Below are 23,514 nucleotides of genomic sequence, written 5' to 3'. Positions count from 1 at the left end.
CTGGAGTTCTAAGTACTTCAGGAGGTCTGCAAACTACACGAAATCTATTAATAAAGCTTTCAACAAAATTTCAGTAGGCTCCCTTTCAAAAAAGATTAAGAGCCACTGATAAAAAAGGCATCTACTGGTTGGAAGTACAGTAAACCCCCATGATACAGAAATTAATCTATAACATGACTGGTTTGGCTCCTGCCCTCCATGCAGCCCCCATTCTCAGATAGGGTCTTGTCAGAAGTTTTAGCTTCATCACAGGGTAGGTCTCCTATCCTAGTTTTTTTTTTCCCTCAGGCTAATCTCCTCAGATCAGGACAACAAAATGGGCACCAATTAACCAAGGAATCTTTAAGATAGCTGTCACTACCTTACAAGTTCTAATTACGAATTACCCTTATTCTGATAATTTGCCTGAGTGATAACCATAAAACTGCTGCTGGAACTGGGACATATGTGGATGGTATGGCCGGACCCTAAGAATTCCAGAATGGCTGTCTGGACAGACTTGCCTTGGTCATTTTTCAGGCTTGAAAATAACCTGACCCTGTATTTTATGTTATTGAATCTTTTAAACTTCACTTATTGCATAATGGTGAGGTTTTACCATACTCAGTAACTAATCAAGGCCACACAGTGCCCAATACAGCATGCAAGTGACAGATACAGTAGATCTCTCTACCACCAGCCTATCCTCAGAAGAGCATAGAAAAGGCAATGGGAAACCTGTGTGGTTCCTGCAGAGTCTATCTGTGGGCAGAAGGTTTTTTTTGTGGGGGGGAGGAGAAGAGAGAAGGTGGGCAGCTAAGTAACAAATTAATTCAATAGAAATCTTTTGGCTGTTCATTACTAAGCAATAATGTGACATCTAATAGTCCTGAATTATTCTACTTCAATTTTTACAATTTTGGATCATATCTACAGAAAAAAATGTGTTCCTATTTAAAATTTCCACTGGTTTTAACTATGATTTGAGGTAATCTGTTACCTCCTTCCCCCACTCCCTAGGATATTAATAACTGACATATTACTTATTAAAGAATCTAACTGAATAAGAATATATGGGAAAGACAGAGGAGAAAAAAAAACATTTGCAGGTAATTGACTCAAGCTTAAAGGCATAACAAAAATCTGAAAACAGGTTCAAACAGATGTGGTAGATAAAAATGCAAATACATTTATGTCTCACTTCTATTTGTATTTGTGCATTAAAATTTTGAATACTTTCCATTTCTAAAGATGCTATACGTAAATAATACACAAGTTCTTTCCTGAAAGCAAGAGTCCAGCCATATATTTTTAAAAGTTAAGAAATACCGTTGATGTTCCCATTGCAGCAGATGTAAAATATTTTGGTTTATATGCTGTTAAATCCACTTCTGAGGCTACGTCCTTGGGCTCATCATCAAAAGTAATATCATCTGGTATAAACCTAAGAAGCAAAGAAAAAATAAATTTATTTAAACATATGCTGTAGTGATAAACAACCAGAGTTTAGGTTCTCTTCTAATTATAGTTTATACATACATACCATATAAAAGTTTCTATAGAACACACATGTAGATGGGGCAAACAATGTTAGAAATAACGTTGGCACAAAATTTCTGAAATTCATAAACTATGAATCTGTAATTCCACTAAATTTGAGTGAACTCTGTAGGTAGAAACCCTGTGTTGGGAGTCAGTTAGTATGAGTCAAGTGCAAACACACATGGGTCCCTCATGTTTCAAAAAGACCTAGACACCTGATAGCACAGTGTTGACTTGCTACATGATATTCTGAAGATCAAACAGAATTAGTAGTGGGTAAGTGTTCTGAATGTAAAGTATCAGACATATAAGGTGTCACTGAAAATAAGGAAAAAGCTTAAGGTTGATTCTTTAAGACTAAAAAAATCTTCATAATCTTATCTTACAATATTTTTTCACAAATAATGAGCTGTTAGATGTAAATTAGCCACTGTAAATTGTATGACAATGCTTAGGCATTAGGCTAAAAAATAGGGGGGAAAAGCAGAATCAAATAACCCATGGTTAATATATTTGGGCTTTGTAATTTATATAGGAGATTTTGGTTCCACACACACAAAAAGCATATGATAATTAAGGCTCATTAGGTTTACACAATATCCTTCTCCAGCTATACTTTTGCAAAGACTTACTAGAAGAAAAATATCTGAAATCAGTATTTTTAAATGGTATTAATATGCATGCATTTATATTTTGGGGCAGATGAAAATAAGTTTCTAGATAATTGGATGGCAGCAGAAAACTCAATTTTCTTTTCTGATGTTATGTTTAACAAAATAAAACAGGGAATGTAAATTTTTTCCATGGTCATTGATCTTATTTTCTAGGCCTGCCAGAGCTTATTCTAACATTGCATGGAAATGTCCCAAAAAGGAAACAGAGAGAACAAAATGATCCTGAAAAGAACATGTTAACATGAATTCATGAAACCCAAAGTTTGACATTCTAACAAATGTTTGGTACCTACTATTTAAACATTCAAAACAAGTACCTCCTACTGAAATTGTTAAGAGAGAAAAGAAAGAAATACTTGTCTGATGAGACAAGCCCTTCTTGTTATAAATGCAAGCATACTAAAATATTACCTCAAATTATCAATGCAAAAATTTTTATTTGTATTTTTTTTTTTTAAGATTTTATTTATTTATTTGAGAGAGAGAGAGAGAGCTCATGAGAGGGAGGAAGGTCAGAGGGAGAAGCAGACTCCCTGTTGAGCAGGAAGCCCGATGTGGGACTCGATCCTGGGACTCCAGGATCATGACCTGAGCCGAAGGCAGTCGCTTAACTAACTGAGCCACCCAGGCACCCTATATGTATTTTTCTACCAGTCCAAATGCCTTTGAAGTATGAAAGCCAGGGACTACAAAATGATGCAAATTTTTTTGGAAATATTTCATTTTGAGAACAAAGCCTCTCACAAACTTGGATACAAAGAACTGATTTCTATTCAAAGTGTCATAGAAGAATGGTTTACTGGGTTCAAAAGCATTAAGCTAATGATAAAATGGTATAGTAAGTAGTTCAGCTTCCCATTTCCTCAGAACTGACATTTACCACCATTTAAGGTTTTTCAGCTTTGGGCCAGTGAAGCCTGTGCATGGGGTGAAAATAATGCCCAAGTCTGAAGACAATGCCAGCAACACCATCCCATTCACTGAGCATTTAGAACAGCACCATTCAATGGAACTTTGTGATGATAGCAATGTTCTGTATCTGCTATGTCCATATGGCCAGTAAGTACTTGAAATGTGTCCAGTGATGAAGCAAATGAATAAATTTAAAATTTTTAAAAATTTTAACTAAATAGTCAGATATGACTAGTAGCTACTGTTATTAGCACAAGTCTAGAGGTACCAATTTATTAGCAAATTCCTTTGCCCCCATCTCAATGCTTTTTTTTTTTAAATTAATTCACCTGGTTCCTAGTTCTAAAAGAGAGTTGCAAAGGAATATCACTGCATATAACCCATTATCCTAAAAACATAGCCAATATATTTGAAATTCAGGATACAAATGTGGGGTGACTCATACACAATACTTAAGCATTTTCTCATTATAGTTTTCTTTGTTAAGAGTGATGTTCCATAGGACAGAGTTCACCTAAAGCAAAAAATCCTTTTTTACAATATGAAACAACAGAAAATACTACCAGCCTAATATCTTACTTCCTACAATCATATTGTGCTACAAGATAAAATTGGTAAGATACACACTGGATTACCTTAAATCTATGAATGAACAACTACTTTCGAATTCCAGGCCATCACAATCCTCATAAATTTTACCAGCTGTTTCAGGAGAATCACAGTCTACTACTGCATAATAGTACTTGAGTCGTTTGAATTGATAATCTCTCAGTTTTTCTCTAGAAGTCCTAAAAGGTAGAAAACTCATTAAGCTTACCTATACAGGAACACAAACACCTATCTTCCTTTAAAAAACAAATGTTAATTATTTCAAGAAAAATATATTACAAACTGGACTTCATCCCAATCCATCTTTCCTTCATGATTTATGGGCATTAAATATTTAAGCTCAATTTATTATTTTGACAAAGCACAGACTAGGTATTTTAATTAAAATTTAGTATCTAGAAAAGGAGAGTGTAAGAATTACATATGCTTACTCATAATTTTAACTCTTGAATAGTCTTTTTGTTTTGCTATCACATATAGTCTCTCAAGTAAAACTCCTGAACAAGATCACTATATTATAAAATAAATATGCTAGGAAAGCATTAGCTCTAATTACAAAGAAATTCCTGATTTTGTAAAATGTTTATTCCAGATTTATGTGTTGTCAAGTCTAAATGGTTTTAAGTTTAATTTCATTTAACTACAACATACTCTTTGAGAGTCTTCATTGGCTGTTCTGCCACCAATCACCATTTTTATTACGTGCACATATAGCTCCACCTAGTGGTTTAAAAACTACCTTAAAATTTTTCTATACATTATGATAATAAAAAAGTTATCATTATTTTTTTATTTAATCCTCAAATTAAAAAATACACGTATCACGAAGGCAAACAGGGTTTCAATGCCACATATATGGAAAGCAACATCTCATGAAAAAACCAAAACTTACTAATTAAGAGCAAGGAGGCTGAGAACCCTAAATCAGTCTAATCATGGAATGTTTTTCAAAACTGCAATAATTGTTTTTGTGAATACAGAAATATGAATATACACACAAAAGGTTGTTGGAATAGTATGCCACTTCTGACAGACTTTAATCTGCTCTGCAACTTGTTTTAACCATGAAAGGCAGGCACAACATAAACTTTAGTCCCATTAAAGTGACCAGAATTCTGAGTTAGTGACATGAATTCATGAGATTTAGTTTTATTTTCTGTAACAGGTTAATACCAGTCCTTTTCAGGGGCATCTTCAGGAATACTTAATAACTCTACTGGTCCTTGAACTTGCTCTTCCTTCATCCTCTCCTTTCCAAACTCCGAAGGATATATCTAAACACAAAAAAATAAGATCAATGTAATTTATACTTTACTTTTCTTAAAACATCCAGACCCGTCAAGGTCAGGAACTCTAAGAGTTACAACTGAACTCGATGAAAGCAGGAAGGATGACTCACTTCCAAACCTACTACAGGAAGCTAAAACATCCTGAGGAATCTCCTTAAAAATAGTCATTTTGGCTGGAGAGTAACAGATGTGGAGCTTAAGAACAAAAACAGAATTATCTCCTGCATACATCAACTGGGACAAGATGGTCCTGGGATCCAAGGGAAAAATTAAGAAAAGCAAAACGAGTCTAAGGGCTCAAGGAACTTAAAAGTAAACACATACACACAAAATGACTAATTAGTTGACACAAAATATACAAAAATGATTAAAGAAGTATATAAAACATAAAGAAAAACAATTTTGTTTTATCTCTTAAGTCATATCATTTATCCAATGCTTTAAGAAATACTTTAAATAGAAAAGAACTGATAATAATCTTATCACACGGTTTAGATGGTCTTGGTAAAAGAAAAAGGATTCCCTCATTGGGATTTGGTAATTTTGTATGTCGGCTACTTATGAGAAAAATATAACTGTATTAATTTGTATTGTTTTGATACTACTGGGCTTAATATATTTTTGCTAACTAATACATGCTTTTCTGAGTTCTCTGCAATATGTAATTTATCAAATAGGGATTCGAGTTTTTCTTACTAATTTGAGTGGCAATAATAGGTTTTGATGTAAAAGTTTTAAATACATATGTAGTCACATCTGTTGATTCTGTTTTTCTCTTTTCTAACTCTAGAAATTCCTACTATCCATTTCCTGAAATATAAGATTTAACAAAAACACAATACTATTTTATTCTGTTTCTGTGGTTTGAGTTTTTTGTTTGTTTGTTTGTTTTAAAGATTTTATTTATTTATTTGAGAGAGAGAGAATGAGAGACAGAAAGCATGAGAGGGAGGAGGGTCAGAGAGAGAAGCAGACTCCCTGCCGAGCAGGGAGCCCGATGCGGGACTCGATCCCGGGACTCCAGGATCACGACCTGAGCCGAAGGCAGTCGCTTAACCAACTGAGCCACCCAGGCGCCCCTGTGCTTTGAGTTTTAATTCTTTTCCCTTACTTTATCTGTAGTTTATTTTGGACTATGATGAGATGAAGATCTGAACTAAGCTCTTTATACAAAGACTCACTCATTTGTCCAAAATACCAGGTATTCAAGCTTACTTTGGTCTATATTATAATATAAACTCTTCTATTTATCTATTTCATTCCATCAATTTGTCTTTCCCTTTTTACCCAAACTTGTTAACTCTTGTAGCAATATAAAATGTTCACATGTTATATCTGACAGGGCGAATCCTTTTACACTGGCATGTTTTCCTAAAAATTTATTAGTCATTTTCACTTATTTATTCTTTTAGATGATTACTGGTAGCCTTTTTCTTTGGTAGGAACTGAGATTATGCTTGAAACTACACTAAAACTATAGAATTGACATCTTTAAATACTTAAACAGAACAATAATTTAGAGCTGTTTCAGGCACTGTACTAAATACTTAGTGTAAGCTTCTTATCATTTCATCCTTACAACTACCCTAGGAAATGCTACTGTTATATCCACTTGTCAGGTGAGAGAACACATCTGAGAAATTAATAAAATGCCCAAGATCACATGGCATGCATCAGAATCAAGATTTGAATGCAGGTCTGTCATACTGCAAAGCCTAAATTCTTAATCGCTATGCTTGCTCTCCAAAAATATGGTATCTCAACATTTATTTAAGTTTTTCAAATTTATCCAGTTATAGTTTACTTCATATATATCATATATGTTTAAGGTAATTCTCAAGGATTTTACATTTCTGCTGCTAGTAAAAATAGATTTTTTTCTTAACTGGTTAAGAATTGAAGAATGCAATTAAAAAATATTTATTTTATTCTGTCCCTTTATTGAGCTTTATAATAGCTTTTCAATTGATTTCTTTAGGTTTTTAAAATACATAAATCACATAACCCATCAATAGCAATAATTTTACCTCTTCCTTTTATATTTATTCTACCTGTTTTGTACCTAATTGTACCAGACAACTGCCAGATTATTTTCCTTAAAACTATGACTTAAAAAAAAGATTAAGCTTAAAATGTTTAGAAATATTTCAAAATGAAATCAATTCTCACCTTTACGGAAAATATAACACCCCCTTTAGGTTTAAATGAATTGAACAGAGCTAGCAAATCTTTTGCCTTTAATCTGTCCCAGTCCATGTTGCAAACTGCTAATCGATGTGTAACCTAAGAAATGAGAAAAATGAAATATTACATAATCTCTATCATTCCCATCACTTGCAAAATATACAAAAAAATGTGTCTTCTTTCCTTTCTCAAATTCTGAAATCACCAATACAGTATTTATCTAAGTAGTTTCAATATGTAAAAGAAAACTTCGGTTGAGTCACACAGTGGTAAAACTGTCAACAGATAAGCACTTTCTCTTACTAGGTTCTTAGTTCTTGAATCAGAACTTGATAATCAGCTGACTTTTCTTTTTTTTTAAAGATTTTATTTATTTTTTAGAGAGCGAGCGAGAGAGAAACAGCATGAGAGGGGAGAGGGTCAGAGGGAGAAGCAGGCTCCCCGCTGAGCTGGGAGCCCGACGTGGGACTCGATCCCAGGACCCTGGGATCATGACCTGAGCCGAAGGCAGACGCTTAACCATCTGAGCCACCCAGGCGCCCAATCAGCTGACTTTTTTTTTTTTTTTTAAAGATTTTAATTTATTTATTAGAGAGAGAGAGTACAAGTAGGCAGAGAGGCAGGCAGAGGGAGAAGCAGGCTCCCTACTGAGCAGGGAGCCCGATGAGGGACTCGATCCCAGGACCCTGGGATCATGACCTGAGCCGAAGGCAGCCACTTAACCGACTGAGCCACCCAGGCGTCCCATCAGCTGACTTTTTTTTTTTTTTAATTTATTTATTTGAGACAGAGAGAATGAGAGAGCCAGAGAGCACATGAGAGGGGGGAGGGTCAGAGGGAGAAGCGGGCTCCCTGATGCGGGACTCGATCCCAGGACTCCAGGATCATGACCTGAGCCGAAGGCAGTCGCTTAACCAACTGAGCCACCCAGGCGCCCCATCAGCTGACTTTTTAACAACCAAGTTTGTTAAGCTATTTTGCTACCCATGAATGAGTATGGAGGTTGAGTATGTTACTCTACCAGCTACAATAAGTATTTTCTAAAACTTTCATGTGACCTGGGGCACCTAGGTGGCTCAGTCGTTAAGCATCTGCCTTCAGCTCAGGTCTAGGATCGAGCCCCGCATCGGGGTTCCTGCTCAGTGGGAAGCCTTCTTCCCCCTCTCCTACTCCCCCTGCTTGTGTTCCCTCTCTCGCTGTCTCCCTGTCAAATAAATAAATGAAATCTTTAAAAAAAAAAAAATTTCATGTGACCTTTCTTTAATCTCTATTTGCTTGGACAGACATCTAATTTATATAGCTACTTTCCATATCAAGAAGTTATTTTACATCAAAAAGTTTTAATCAGACTAATCATTAAGAATATTATTTACCAATAAAGGTTTTCCCACTCAATTTAATGACATCAATTCTACCATGCATAAAAGCTACTTTTACTGTGCTTTTCACAAACAATTTATTCAAAAGTTTACCTCATCAGCCCGAGGAGCATCTTTATCTAATTCTCTCCAAGCGTGCTCAAAACCAGAGTCCTCTAGCAGTAAATCTGCCATATCTTCTTCATCTTCAGAACTAGTTTCTACATTTCCTTTACCCCTTGCAAGATCAGGGCCACTGTCACTTTCATCATCATCACTATCCTCATCTTCATCCTCCTCATCACTTTCACTTCCATCAACATCATCATCATCATCATCTTCATCAGCTGAAGTTCTACCAGTGCCTGTAATTCCATCTTCAGATTCCTCATCACCTATTTCACTAGCACTTTCTGAATCTTCCTCCAGAGCATCTTTGTCAAACATCTTACCACCTGTAGAGTTTCCATAACCATCACTGTCTTTTGCCATTATTAGTGGAATCACTGCAAAAAAGATTAAAGCAGGGAGAAATTTAAAAAATGTAAACACAATTAAATTAAATCCAACTTATTTTGACCTCAAATCCAGTAAAAATATAATTTCTATGAAATAGACTAAAAAAACATAAATTCAGCAAAGTTGATGCTGAAGTTACTTAACAGAAATTTTGACATATACCCAGATCATACAAGTAGATTCACATATTCATTCAGTAATTACAGAGTGCCTGCTGTGTGCTAGGTGCGCAATAAAAATTATTGGCAAGAGAAGCTATCAGTGCCCTCAATGAACTTAATAGTCGAGAGGATAGATGGACAGATATCAAATAAAACCAATCAAATCAATACACATAAAAAGCATACAATAAAAGTCTCTAAATAAGTGTAACTGAGTTGCTACCTGAAGGATGAAGAGGAGGTATTCAAGATTAGACTAATAGATGAGGAAAATGTTCCAAACACTGAAAAAAAACAAATGCAAATATCCACGAATAGGAAAAAAATTGGCAAGAATGTCTGGATTGCAGATGGCCAGGAGTCAAGTAAGAAATTAAACTGAAAGTGAGGTAGGGGCCGTGCTTCCCAAAAACCATGTAGAAGGTTTGGACTTTGTCATAAAAGCAGTGAGAAGCCACCATTATATTTTCAGAAAGAGGGACATCATCAGATTTGCACAGTGAGATCACCTTGACTCGCTATAGAAAATTGACTGGAGGGAGTCAAAAGCAGATGTGACTACAGAATTAGAAATATAGTATAAGACTCCTAGCAAGAGATGAAGGTAGCACTAAACTGTTAGAAAGAGACAGAAAGACGTGAATGGATTCACTTCAGAGTTGCAGAGTCAGGAGGTAAAATCAACAGTAATTAGTGCCAGGGCTTGTGGTATGGGACAAAGAAGTTTTAGAAATGTCAAAGATAAGTCCTAGCTTCCCAGCGTGCAGAGCTAGCTAGCTAACTGGATAGATAAACATGTGATGTTGGAAAAGAACCAGTTTGCTGTTTGGTAGAGGTAGATCATGAGTTCAGTTTTCAATATGCTGAATTTGAAGTGCCTGTGAATCGCGTAAGAGGAGATATCAAGAAGGCTGCTGGCCATCTGAGTCTACAGCTCTGAAAAGTTGCACACTGGAGATAAAAATTTTTCACTCATTCATGTGTAGTAATAACAGAAGTTGTGATGTGGATTAGATCACCTATGCAGAGCAAAATAGTAAGTTTTCTGCTAAATCTTGAACTTTGTAACTAACTACGGTTAGCGATATATGAAAAGTAAAAGACTGTTTTTACTTAAGTTGGATTTTTTAGCCCACATAACTCTGAAAAAACTCATTTTCTATTTCTAAAGCAATCATGATTTTATTGTGGGTATATGTGTATGTTGATATACAGTATCTTACACATTTTATTCACCTTTAAGTTGGAGATTATGTTTCTGCTTACAGGCTCTGCTTGTAGAATTAAAAAATAAATTTAAAAGCTTAACACTTGGAATGAAATTCAAACTTAGTTTTTTCCTTGGCCCTATAATCTTATAATAGTCATTCATTGTCCAAATATTTATTATCTACTATGTAAAATGCATTGAGCTCAGGAAAGGGAAAAGGGAGATGGCTTGTAACATGATCTCAGGCTCCCAATGGGTTCATAAACAAAAAGAAATTGTTTACTGATTTATGAAGCTATGTTCTAAGTAACACAGAAAGAGACATCTAAATTTGCCTGTAGAGGTATTTATAATAAGAAAAGCTTCACGAAGATACCATTTGACCTGAGGCTAAATGAAAAAGAGTTCTGCTAGGAGGAAAAGAAATGGGTTTTTATTTTATCTTTAAATTTTTCATTCAAAGATAACTGGATGGTTATTTTGGTACATAATTCCCTAAGTTTGTTTTCTATGATGTACCCACATAAGAGAGTGGGGGAACATAAAAAATAACTAGCCAGTAGGTGTGAAAAAGCAAAAACAAAATGCATGATCATAAGTTTTGCATATGGGATCAGAAAAACGCCACCACAAAAGTGTAAGAAAGTTACTACGAGACAAGCATCAGAATTCACCTTTAAGCAATATGCTCAGAAATAACACCTTGGGGACTTAGCTGTATCTAATATTGCAATATTTCTCAAGCATCAGTCATTATTATACCATTCAATGATTTTTGCATTTCACTGTTTTTCATTAAACTGAATTTTTTTAAGTTAAAAAAATTAGCTTTGTTCTAAATATCTCTGAAGTCACAGATGTAATGTAGTGATTACATTTTTTCCTAAGATGTTGAAACAAATACATAACTATTAACATAAAAAAGTTTGAATATCATCTCACATATGCCCTGTTTTCACATATGACAATGGTACACATACCACACTCTGGGTTGTATAATAAATTGATACACGCAAGACTTAAAAAAGATCTAGTATTTTAATATTTTTGACAACATCAAGTACATTCAGCGTATTGATTCATTCAGTAAATATTTGCTCAGAGTCCACCATGTACAAGGCTAGATAATGTGGGATTATCTCTATTCCTGGATGGTACTGCTCTAATAGTAACTGTAAACAGTACTTACCTAGCTACTTAAAAAAAAATGCTTTATACATATAATGAATGCTCATTGCAAAAAAATTAAGAAAATATGGTTTAATTAAGAAAATAAAAATGACTAGTAATTTTTCATTCAAAGATAACTGGATGGTTGTTTTGGTACACAATTCCCTAAATTTGTTTTCTATGATGTACCCACTAATTTTTTTTAAGTAGCTAATCATACAGTTTATACTATTTTGTAACTTATTTTTAAAACTTCATATATCATAAATACGTTTGGGTATATCACAATTTATTTAATCAATTCCCTAATGATTTACATTACTTTTAAAATTTTAAAAACAATGCTAAGATGCACATTCTTTGCACAAACGCCCAATTATTTACTTAAAATAAGTTCTTAGGGGTGCAATGCTGGGAATCAACATTTTATGACACATAATACCAAACTGCACTCTTCACATCACCTTTACCTTGAGGCACTTAAAAAGCTCTCTGCAGGGGCGCCTGGGTGGCCCAGTTGGTTAGGCGTCTACCTTCGGCTCAGGTCATGATCCCAGGGTCCTGGGATGGAGTCCCGCATTGGGCTCCCTGCTCAGTGGGGAGTCTGCTTCTCCTTCTACCCCTTCCCCCTGCCTGTGATCTCTCTCTCAAATAAATAAAATCTTAAAAAAAAAAAAAACCTCTCTGCACAGAGTAGTTGCTGGTAACTGATGAATAATGAACAAAAGATGTTTACATATGAAGTCACTAATCCCTACTTACACATACTGCCTTTCTAGACCGTGGAACCGATGTAAACTACTGGAAGCAATATGATGCGGTAGAAAGATTTTTCAAAGACTTGAGTTGCAGGCCCAGCTCTGTGTTTCCTCACATAAATCACTTTAGCCTTGTTTCCTGATTAATCTATCCTAATTTCTCAAGCTTATTGAGAAATTTTAATAAAAAAAAGATAGGCAAAAAGATTCTATAAAATCAATCCAAAGGATTTTATCGATATGTTTTATTAATCCAGTGCCCTAAATCAAGTGAAATTTAAGATGCTAGACTGACTTGCCTCACAAACTCATCATCAAACAAACTTTGCTGCTGTTCCTATTCTTATTTTCCAATTTCAGTAACCAAACTCCTATCCCTCTCCCTATACCTCAGTTTGCTGCCTGGTTCCACTGCAAATGGAAAGAGATCCCACTCTTACCTCCTAGGCCCTGCTATCTAGAATTCTACCCACTGCCTGATACCTCCTACCTTTCAAATGTGATCTCAGCCTGTCAAGTCCTCTCTGACTTTTTCCCAATGCCTATCCTCCTTGGATCTTGTAATCACGGCCAGCCTTTGGCTCATCTGAATACCAATTTTTCAGTTAACAACATAAACAACAGGCAACACCAACACTCAAAATTTCTTGCTACTGGAGGGGACACCAAATTTTAATAAGCTCAGTAAACAAGTAAGCATGAACCAGAATCAGATGTTTCTTAGTTCCAAACAATCTTTTCTAGTTGTATTACCCGCTTACCCCTTCAGAGACCTTATTATCTAATCAAATGGGAATACTGATTTCTTCTGAACATATCCAACCATATCTTTGCTCAAAAAGTCCATTCTATACAGAGTGCTCTGGTCTCTCAATTTACTTTTTCCAAACCTTATGGTACTTCCCCTAAGAATTTTTCTCTGGTTACCATATCTTGAGTGACCTCTTCCTCTGAATTCCCATAGCCCTCTGCTAAACATCTTTTATGGCACTTACTATTATTTTATTATATTACAGATCTAATTTCTTCCACTTTAGATATGTGGTGTCCAGTATGTAACCTGCAGCCACATGTGGCAACTAAGCACTTATAATGTGGCTCGTCCAAATTTTATACTTGAGATTAGTATGAAAATAGAATGCAAACTATGCCATTAAAATTTAAGTTGATTACGCATTAAAACAGTTTTTTGATGTATTAGAGTATGTTAATAAAATTAATTTCACCTGTTTTTTTCACTTCTTAATGTGTCAACTAGAAAATTCAAAATTACACATTTTTTATTGGACAGTGCTGCTTTAGGCTGGTGCCACTGTAGAGTTTAGCAGGCTTTTATTTGCAATATAGGATCTTGGGAAGGGCTGAAATCAAGATCAAATCCACTCAACAAGCTATGCACCTTGCAGAGGTGCTGTGTCTGCTCAGGGGGAATAAATCTACTGCTTCACTCAAAGATGCTGTCCCTTACCAAACTGTGAACTCTAAGAGCTCTATGTATCCAAAAGGGCATAAATTTTTCTTTTTTTTTTTTTAAAGATTTTATTTATTTATTTGACAGAGAGAGACACCGCTAGAGAGGGAACACAAGCAGGGGAAGTGGGAGAGGGAGAAGCAGGCCTCCCACGGAGCAGGGAGCCCGATGCGGGACTCAATCCCAGGACCCTGGGATCATGACCTGAGCTGAAGGCAGACGCTTAACGACTGAGCCACCCAGGCACCTTTGGGCATAACTTTTTCTAATCTGCACAGGCATCATATAAGCTAGCAGTAGCCCCAAGATGGGGGACCATGTCTTACTCATGTTCTACCTGCCACATACTAGTTACTAAAAGTAATTGAATGAAGGATGGATGAACACACAACTCTACTAGCCCTCTTCAGACACACCTCTTCTTACTGTGTGATGACAACATATAACACTTTATCTGGTTAAAGAATATAGCTCTCACTAGTGCCTACCACAAATCAAAATCATTCATTAGCCTCAAGTTTTCCTCTCTTAGCCATTATAGCACCAAATAAAAGATTAATAATCATTTTATGGCATTTTTTTCTTTCACAGCTTTATACTCCCAAATAAGCATTTGATCATTCCCATTATACTATGAAAATACTATAAAAAAAAGAATCAGTATAAAAATAAATAATGTAATATCAAAGAACATATAATTCTTTCCAACCAACCTGATTGCATTTCTCTTCTTGTGTCAGAGTACTTGACCTTGGGAGATTTCACAATTTCAGAGGGGCCCAAGTCTCCTGTGCTTAGTTTTCCTTTGGGACATGAGTCTGTACAATGCTGAACAATGCTTTTCTTCTCTGTTGCACTTTTTTGTGTAAATTCTTCTCTGTCTTTCTTGGGACTTATTTTTGAATCTACCTTCTTAGATTTGCATGACTTTTTCATTTTCTGGATTCTGTCAGAGTTATATAAATCATTTTTATCTCCAGAATCCTTTTGATTAATTTTCTTGGTTTCTTTCTTTTTCTCCTCAACTAGATTTTTTGATTCTATTTTGTTGTTAGTCTGGGGTTTTTTCTTCTTCATTTTCTTTTGGTTCAGTGCTTTATCATCTTCATCAGATAGATCTGAATCAGAATCTGAAAGGTCATAAAAACGTTTCAAGTCCTCTGTAGTGCTGTGGTTGATGAGGCGTCCTCTTTTATCTACAGCATAATTCAATTTGAACCTTTTGTCATGAAACATTGCTCGAAATCTCTTGTCAATTTTGACTTTTCGATCCTTTTCTGGCATTTCCCAAAATCTTGGGTCTTTTGTAACCTTCCTAAACCGCTGGTCACTCATTATTTCTTGTTTGGATGCCATTTTTAAATGTCTGATTGGACAAATGCTTGAAGAAATAAAATCCTAAAAAGTAAAACAAATATTACAATAATGAAGGGTTAGTTAAAAAAGATGCTTCGGGGAAAAAATGCTAATTCAGAATATATTCTAAGTTAAATAAAAGTAACACATCCAATTTCATTTCCCAAACTTATTCTGAGTCACATACAGAAAAACAAAAACTATCAGAATATCCTCTTTTGATTATAGAGCATTTGGAGAAATAAATTTAAGACAAAACCAAGCAGAATTCCAGGGCTTTACAGAGGGAGACAAACGCTTACTAGCCAATTGCACTCACTTAGAATTTCTATATTTCTTTTTGTATACCTGTGTACCTGTTACAAGTTAAAAGCTAATGTAATCAAAAGTTTCCCAAGCCTCAGTTGGTCCTATTTCTCTCTTCGCATTCTGGTCCCATTCTTTCTGTTAGTCCTTACTTCATGCTTAGTTAGTCTCCTAACTAAATAGACTCAAATCAATTCAGATTCAGCTCACAAAATTCCCTCTTTAAATCCGACCATCCTTCAAAAACCATGTAAATTTTCATCCCAGTTATTAATAAACATCTCTTCTCTGTATAATTTCTTATTCTATAAGTAAGGCCCAAATGGGCTGGTTCTCCCCAAAATATAATTAGACTCTGTGTGTGTGTGTGTGTGAGAGAGAGAGAGAGAGAGAGATTAGTATTGTTCCCTTGAAAACAGTAAGGGTTTAGCAACTCGATTTGATTTTGCAGAGCTAAGAGTCATTTTTTTTTTTTTTTAAGATTTTATCTATCCATTTGTCAGAGAGAGAGAGAGAAAGAGAGAGAGAGCACACAAGTAGGGGGAGCGGCAGGCAGAGGGAGAAGCAGGCTCCCCTGCTGAGCAAGGAGGCCAATGGGGCACTGGATCCCAGGACACTGGGATCATGACTGGAGCCGAAGGCAGACGCTTAACCGATGAGCCACCCAGGCGTCCCAAGAGTCATTGATTATTAAGAACAGAAAGGAACTGATCAAACAGGGTAGCAGTGTTTTGTTCTGAAAGCAAGACTTGTATTTTTTTCCTTAAATTTGAAAACAATTTTTTATACGTCAAAAAAAGACACATAGGTTTCAATGATGCACTTATACACGTAAGCATTTACCCCTCTGAACAAACAGGGAACAAGGTAGGTACCATCTCATCCAACTATTAGTGACAATGCATATATATGTTTACAACAAAAGCATTCGATAAACGTCAGATATTCAGACAGAGAATCACCTTCCGACGCCCACCTTCAACTCCACAGCCCACTCTCCCTTCTACCCACCCTCTAAAGCGGAGAACACCAGGGTGGTCCTAGAATGGCGATCTCCTTCCTAACCCCAAACCTCAGGGCACAGCTACTGGGCTGAGGTCCCTCGACAGGACCCTAGAGAAGACCAAGGAAGTCTGAAAAATGACACTGGAATGGCAAAGAAAAGGGCGCAACCCCTCACGAATCCAAAGAAGACCCTGTCAAAGACTGGTTCGGCAACCTCCACCGCGGTTCTTGAAACCCAAATCCACTAACCTCCTCCGAGCTCTCGCCAAGTCTCACGTGCGACACACACCCACAATTCTCCGCGTGACGCTCCGCCGTGATGGCAAGAGAACTGGGCCAAACTACTTCCCCTTTCCCCTCCGCGGCGATCTCCGGCGCAGGCGCCGGAGCCGCGGTGGCGCATGCGCAAAGTAAGTGCAGCGGCCGGTGGCGTCACCGCTGGACATGCTGGGGCTGGGCGGTCTCTGGCTCTTGTGGCGGCGACCTCCTGCAGCGGGGGTCCCAGCAAAGAACCTCCGCTTCAGGAAGGTCGCCTCCGGCGTCTCTCACCCGGGCAGCACCTCGCCCAGAGCCCTAAATATCTTCGACCGGGATTTGAAGAGGAAACAGAAAAACTGGGCGGCCCGGCAGCCTGAGCCGATGAAGTTTGACTACCTGAAGGAGGAGGTGAGCCCGCGGGGCAGGGGGGGGGGGGGCGGCGCCGAGCTCTGGCGCCGGTTCGGGGGCTCCGGCCAGGTCCCAACCGACCCCAGCTGACTCCACCCGCCGGGTGACCTTGAGCAGCTGCACGGCCTGTCTCAGCGTCTACTGTAATCACTGAAGGGGTGGGTGAGGATATTTGTAAGGTGCTATTCATTCATTCATTCATTCATTCATTCATTCATTCAGATATCGCTTGAGTTACAGCTCTGTCCTGGGCAGAGTAAGACCGCTGCCCTCAGGAGGTTTCATTCTTGGGGGCGTCGGTGAACAAGAAATGTAATTTCAGCCAAAGAAGTAAGGTGAGGTACTAAAGTGAAGTAGTATAATGACTGCGATGGTCAGAGAAGGCCGCTCAGGCAGACGACATGATGAGGAATTAGGCAAGCTAAGATCTGGAGGGAATAGCCTTATAAGCAAAGTGAAGGACAAGTGAAGAGTTTCTGAGGCGGAAAGGACCTTGTTGATGCCTCCAGTGAAGCTTCGGTGAAGGAGAGAGTGGGAGAGGAGGTCAGGGAAGGCGCAGGTTATTAGGGCTGTAGATAAGAATTTTGGATTTTCTCGTCTAACTGAACTGCCCATTCAGTATGGTAATCTCTGGCCACATGTGGCTATTGAGTGCCTGAAATGTAGCTAGTCCAGTTGAGATGTGCTGGATCTGTAAAATACACTGGATTTCAGTGACTTAGTGTGAAAAAAGGATGCAAAATATTTCATTAACAGTTGTTTTTTTTTTTTTATCTTGATTACGTGTTGAAATTGTAGTTTTGTTATGTTGGGCTAAGTAAAATATGTGAAGAATAATTTCTCCTGTTCCTTTTTACTTTTTAAAAGTGGCTATTAGAAAATTAAAATGACACATATGGCTCTCATTGTTTTTCTGTTGGTCAGTTCTGTTCTAGAGGAATGTGAGCCTGTTGAATGGGTTTTTTGTTTGTTTGTTTGTTTTGAGGGGAGGGGAGAGTCAGCCCTGGGGCTAGATCTCACAACCCTGAGATCATGACCTGAGCCAAAATCAAGAGTTGGTCACTTAACCGGCTGAGCCATCCAGGCGCCCCTAGCCTGTTGAATTAAGCAGTGGAGTGATAGGATCTGATATATGTTTTAGGAAAAGTAATTAAGATAAATTAAGATCTCAGATTTGTGCTTGTTTGGAAGACCTCTTCCTCTGTCCAGGTGGACTAGAAACTGAGGGTTTTTACTCTCTGGACACACAGCACCAAGTTCAGGCCTAAGTAAATGTTTCTTTGGGGATGAAGCAAAATTGAAGTTAAGTGTAGTGAACTCTTTAAAGCCGAAGCAAGAAACAGTTTTTGAGGTCTGTGCAAGCTTGGCCTGACCAGATGATGACTGTGTTCATTCTTAGGGTTCATAATGACATGTACTTAGAAGATGTATATTTCTAACCACTTTTCTCCAAGCAAAGCGTGTAGATCTGGTATACCTCTTTCCCTTCCCCCACTAGCCCCCAAAGCAAATACACATATGTTCTGAACTTCCAAGTCCTAATAGAAACTCTGGGGCGTTTATGAAAGAATAGTAGAGTGTGAGGACTATTTCTCACATCTTTATTCCTGACAGATGAAGCTAGCCTAGCAAAAAGGAAGCACCTACCTTATGGCCTCTTTTAGATTGGGATGGGATTGGGGAGAACAGCATAAAGTGCAATTTCTTCAGATTTGGCTGACTTTCTAATTTGCACATGTTCCTTGGAAAAGTTGTTTACTTGTTTAGTAGTTCCACAGAATTTCTTAGGAGTCTTTATAGATAATAGAGTTTTTTTGTTTGTTTTGTTTTGTTTTAAAGATTTTATTTATTTATTTGACAGAGACAGCAAGAAAGGGAACACAAGCAGGGGGAGTGGGAGAGGGAGAAGCAGTCTTCCCGCTGAGAAGGGAGCCCAACGCAGGGCTCTATCACAGAACCCTGGGATTATGACCTGAGCTGAAGGCAGACGCCCAACAGCTGAGCCACCCAGGTGTCCCCAAATAATAGAGTTTTAAAGTGATCTTTATACATTGATCTGTAATAAACCCTAGCTAACAATATTTTTTCACTTTCATATATCTTATGCTAATATCTGGGGACAATAATGTATCTGTTATGCTCCTGTTGCTTCTTATCCTTGTAATCTTATATAGAACATACAATGTAAAGGCCAAATATATACATATTCATGAATATTTAGTCTTGGATTCATTAAATGGACTTCTGAAGTAATTTGCCTGAATTTGTTTCCTGGGATAGTTTAATTTATGGTGTTTATAATTTATGGTCAAATTGATATAATTTGTGGTCAAATTGAAAATGGGATAGAGAGAAGTACTTATCAACATGTTGAAGCATAAGTAACATGTGGATTATTGAATATAAGAAAAAGTGTTGCTTCTCTTTTAAACCTACTCAACTTTTATAATTGCTGCTTGTAATCCTTCAGGTTGGAAGTCGGATTGCAGACCGTGTGTATGACATAGCCAGGTAAGTAATGATTATCATAATAAAATACAATTAACTTTTGGCTGAAGATTCAAGAGATTGAATGCTGAGAGCTTAATGTCTTGAATGGCAGAATCTGGAGGAATTTATTACCGGAATTAGTGATTTTAATCAACTGTTAAGTCTCTCCTTTTTTTTTTTTTTTTTTAATTTGAGAGAGAGAGAGCAGGAGCACAGGGAGAGGGAGAAGCAGACTCCCCACTGAGCAGGGAGCCTGATGTGGTGCTTGATCCCAGGACCCTGGGATCATGACCTGAGCCAAACACAGATGCTTAACTGACTGAGCCATCCAGGCACCCCAAGTCTCTCCTTTTTTATGTCTGGAGAGCAAGTGTTCTTTTTTTTTCCTTTTTGCCAATAAAAAGAATGAATAGAAGTACAACTCATAGCTTCTCTATGAGCCTGAATGACTGATCCAGTTTCATTTGGCTAAAAGCCAGTAATGAAAACATTGCTCCAAAAATGGAGGTAAAAATTGACCAGCTGTGAATTTTTAAGATTTAATAAACCTAGCTTTAAAAGTTTAACTACAATTAAAACAGAATCTTTACTATCTCAGTGAAGGAAATCTACCTAGATTTGTTCCCCACTCAGGTTATATGAGACTTTGGCCATTTTATCTTAAGTATTGTTAATGGCAGTAGGGTTCTATGACAATTACATAGAGGCAGATTTGAGAAGAGAACACTTTAATGAAGTATTAAACCCTTGGTGAATTCACTGCTGTGTATTAGGCATAACAATTTTACAAATTCAGGTTTACAGCTGTGTGGCAGGAACCACATAAATAATGGTTAAATAATGTCTTTACTGTAGAATTGTTCTGTGATGTTAGCAGATCACTTTTTTGTGCTCTTTTGTTTAAAAGACATCCATTAATTAGACCAACATGGGATGAATTTATTACATTTGTTTATAAAAAGGGGAATTTTTTTAAAATCAAAAACTCAAGTCATTTTTTAGAAATATTCTTGCTACTTAAAAGAATCTTGGGATGAATTAATTTCATATGGTAAAAAATGCCTCATTGTTACAAATAATCACCCCCATTTCATCTGTTTTATTCCATTATTTTAAGGCTCTGAAACAAATAGCTAGTTCTGTGTACTGCAGCCATTCATTTGCCTGGATTTTAGGCCATTTATTAAAAATGAAACATTAAGTTTTCCAAATCAGTATGGATTTTATAATCTCTTTATGTCATAGTACTGAGCAAAACATAGATCTACAGAGAGACCTGTGATTATGGCTAAAAGCATGTCTTAAACTAATATTAACTCTTTAGAACTAAATTATTAAAAATACCAGTCTAAAAAAATACAGTGTAAATGCCCTTGCACCAACATTCTATTGTTACAAAGTATAGTTTATATTGTCCACACTGATGTTTTGTTGATTCTTAAAAAAATAACCCCACAGATTATTAAATGTCTTATTTGTGGTATCTGAAGTCCATTTAATACTGTTATAATCTGGGGACTCCTGGGTGACTCAGTTGGTTAAGCGTCTGCCTTTGGCTCAGGTCATGATCCCAGGGTCCTGGGGTTGGGCTCCCTGCTTAGTGGGGAGTCTGCTTCCCCCTCTCCTTTTGCCCCTCCCCCCACTCATGTGCACTCGCTCACACTCTCTCTCTCATGAATAAATAAATCTTTTAAAAAAAACTGTTATAATCTGTGGTAGTAACAACTTATAACCAACTTCTGTTGAGCATTTGTACTGTGCTAGATACTTTAAATGCACCATTTCATAAAATGCTCTTGAGGGAGGTAGTAACTTTTCCATTTTATAGATGGGGAAACAGATTCGGTAAGATTAAATCACTTGTCCATGGTCACAGAGCCAATAAATTACAGGCCCAGAATTCTAAATCATGTCTTTCTGATCCCAAAGCTTGTGTACTTTACCATGTCATACTGCCTATGTTCACAATCAAGATAGAGGGCATTATGTAAATAAATGGTTCTTTCTCATCACCAGTTCTCCAACTGTGTACTGGTGATCTATATTTTTGACATAAGTTTTTAACAGAAATTGAAAAAGGACTGCCAATTTTGTTTCCAATATAAAAAATGTTATTCGTGGATAAAATTTTAAGTTTTCTTGTCATATGAAATTGGCTTACAATTAGATGTGTGAACTGGTTTTGTATGACATATATTTAGAGGAGGCAATGTAGTATGGGGGATAGTAATTCTGGGTCAAAATTCTGACTAACTGAATTCAAGTTCTGACTACTGCTTATTAGTTGAGTGACCTTGGGTTGACTTACTTTGAACACTTAGCACATTGCTTTGAACCTGCTAAGATTTCTTTTTTTTAAGATTTTATTTATTTATTTGACAGAAAGAGAGAGAGACAGTGAGAGAGGGAACACAAGCAGGGGGAATGGGAGAGGGAGAAGCAGGCTTCCCGCTGAGCAGGGAGCCCGATGCGGGGCTCAATCCCAGGACCCCAAGATCACAACCTGAGCCGAAGGCAGATGCCCAACAACTGAGCCACCCAGGCACCCCAAACCTGCTAAGATTTCAGTAAAAGTTAGCTACTGTTTAGTTGTTTTGTTTTGTTTTTAGTTTAACATGTTAGTATTTCATGGTATTTTACATGATGATTTTTAAATTATCTGCTGCCTCAACAAATTTGAGAAAAAGGGATAATTAAGTTCCTGACAAGTATGCCAATATTTTCATGTTAATTTAGGTTAGCTTCTTTTCATTCTTTATTTGTATATATTATTAAATTAAAATATCCCCACTAAATTTGTTCTTTGAATCCACATCATGGAGCAACCTCATGGAAAGCCAGTTGACTGTGAGGTCCTGTGAATGTCTGGACTAGATAGACTTGCTCCTTCAATATGTTCTCTGGTAGAAACAGCTTATAAGGTGAGGCAGAAAAGGCAGATGATGTAACTTTTTGAAAGTTGTGTTCATTAAAATGTTTTTACTTAAGAAAAATTAGTTTTTAGTAATTGTTTTGTGGACTGTGTTATTACAGACAAAACATAACTTCTGTGTCTATTTTTTAGACATTTTTCCCTTGCTTTGGATGTTGGTTGTGGAAGAGGTTACATAGCACAGCATTTGAATAAGGTATATGTATTCAGTGACTTAATTTGCTTTAAGAAATAAACTTGACTATTTTTACAGAAAGTCTTCCTTAATTCAGTTTGTATCATATTTAGATTTTGATTATATCAAACTTACTAAATTTTTTTTAAATTGACAAACACTACAACTCGGGGCACCTTTTTTTTTTCTGAAGCCTGTAGTTAAACATTCACCTGCACACCAGTTGCACTTGACTAGTTAGCAGTGACCAGGCAATAATAGGGTACCTTTTCCAAGTTGTGGACAGGGAAGTTCTTTAAGAAGGGAGTGTGCATGAAGTAGAAAGGATCAGAAGGAGGGGAAGCAGAGTAGAAAGTACTGAAGAAGTTTCTAGAAGACCACCAACAGTGCTGGACTTCAAAGAGGTCAAGTAAGGTAGGACTGAAAGCCGACACGCTGTTGTAGTTGATTAGGTCATTAATAATCTTTATAAATAGTGTTGTTAGAGGAGTGAAAGTGGGAATAGGTTACCAAGAATTGAGGAGAAAGACATTAATGAGAATTGGAGTTGTAGATCGCAAACAGAACTAGAAGGTAGTTAGAGGTGAGGAGAGATTGGGAGGCTTATGTCTGTTTCAAGGTAAGGGAAAGAGACACAGAATAAAGAGATGGAAGATTAATAGAGATGGTGATGGGCGGAGCAGAATCCTGGAGAAAAGAGTATAGTGGAAGGTGTTAATCTGGGAAAGAAATGGTGCAGTACTCTTGG

The 23,514-nt window shown here is 36.9% G+C and overlaps 2 protein-coding genes across 3 annotated transcripts in view; one reads left to right on the top strand and one right to left on the bottom strand.

Annotated features, from left to right (window-relative positions):
* ESF1 (ESF1 nucleolar pre-rRNA processing protein homolog) overlaps positions 1 to 16,802 on the bottom strand; it is a 64,712-nt gene extending 47,910 nt beyond the window's left edge. The window contains exons 1-7 of one of the 2 annotated variants that reach the window (XM_021700668.1): positions 16,753 to 16,802; positions 14,550 to 15,234; positions 8,662 to 9,053; positions 7,175 to 7,288; positions 4,890 to 4,990; positions 3,743 to 3,895; positions 1,309 to 1,423 (exon numbers count right to left, since the gene is read on the bottom strand). In XM_021700668.1, coding sequence (XP_021556343.1) covers positions 1,309 to 1,423; positions 3,743 to 3,895; positions 4,890 to 4,990; positions 7,175 to 7,288; positions 8,662 to 9,053; positions 14,550 to 15,192 — 1,518 coding nt within the window. In that variant the 5' untranslated portion in view covers positions 15,193 to 15,234; positions 16,753 to 16,802. The remainder of the gene's footprint in view (positions 1 to 1,308; positions 1,424 to 3,742; positions 3,896 to 4,889; positions 4,991 to 7,174; positions 7,289 to 8,661; positions 9,054 to 14,549; positions 15,235 to 16,752) is intronic. The other variant, XM_021700669.2, reaches the window with a different exon arrangement.
* Positions 16,803 to 16,892: 90 nt separating this feature from the next.
* The window catches only part of NDUFAF5 (NADH:ubiquinone oxidoreductase complex assembly factor 5), a 28,516-nt gene continuing 21,894 nt past the window's right edge, over positions 16,893 to 23,514 (top strand). Inside the window, exons 1-3 of the mRNA XM_021700665.1 lie at positions 16,893 to 17,169; positions 19,640 to 19,680; positions 22,724 to 22,787. Of these exons, the coding sequence (XP_021556340.1) occupies positions 16,948 to 17,169; positions 19,640 to 19,680; positions 22,724 to 22,787 (327 nt within the window). The 5' untranslated portion in view covers positions 16,893 to 16,947. The remainder of the gene's footprint in view (positions 17,170 to 19,639; positions 19,681 to 22,723; positions 22,788 to 23,514) is intronic.

The sequence above is a fragment of the Neomonachus schauinslandi genome, chromosome 10 (assembly GCF_002201575.2).
Source record: "Neomonachus schauinslandi chromosome 10, ASM220157v2, whole genome shotgun sequence".
In the NCBI taxonomy this organism is placed as follows: domain Eukaryota; kingdom Metazoa; phylum Chordata; class Mammalia; order Carnivora; family Phocidae; genus Neomonachus; species Neomonachus schauinslandi.
This window is presented reverse-complemented; position numbering and strand designations above follow the sequence as displayed.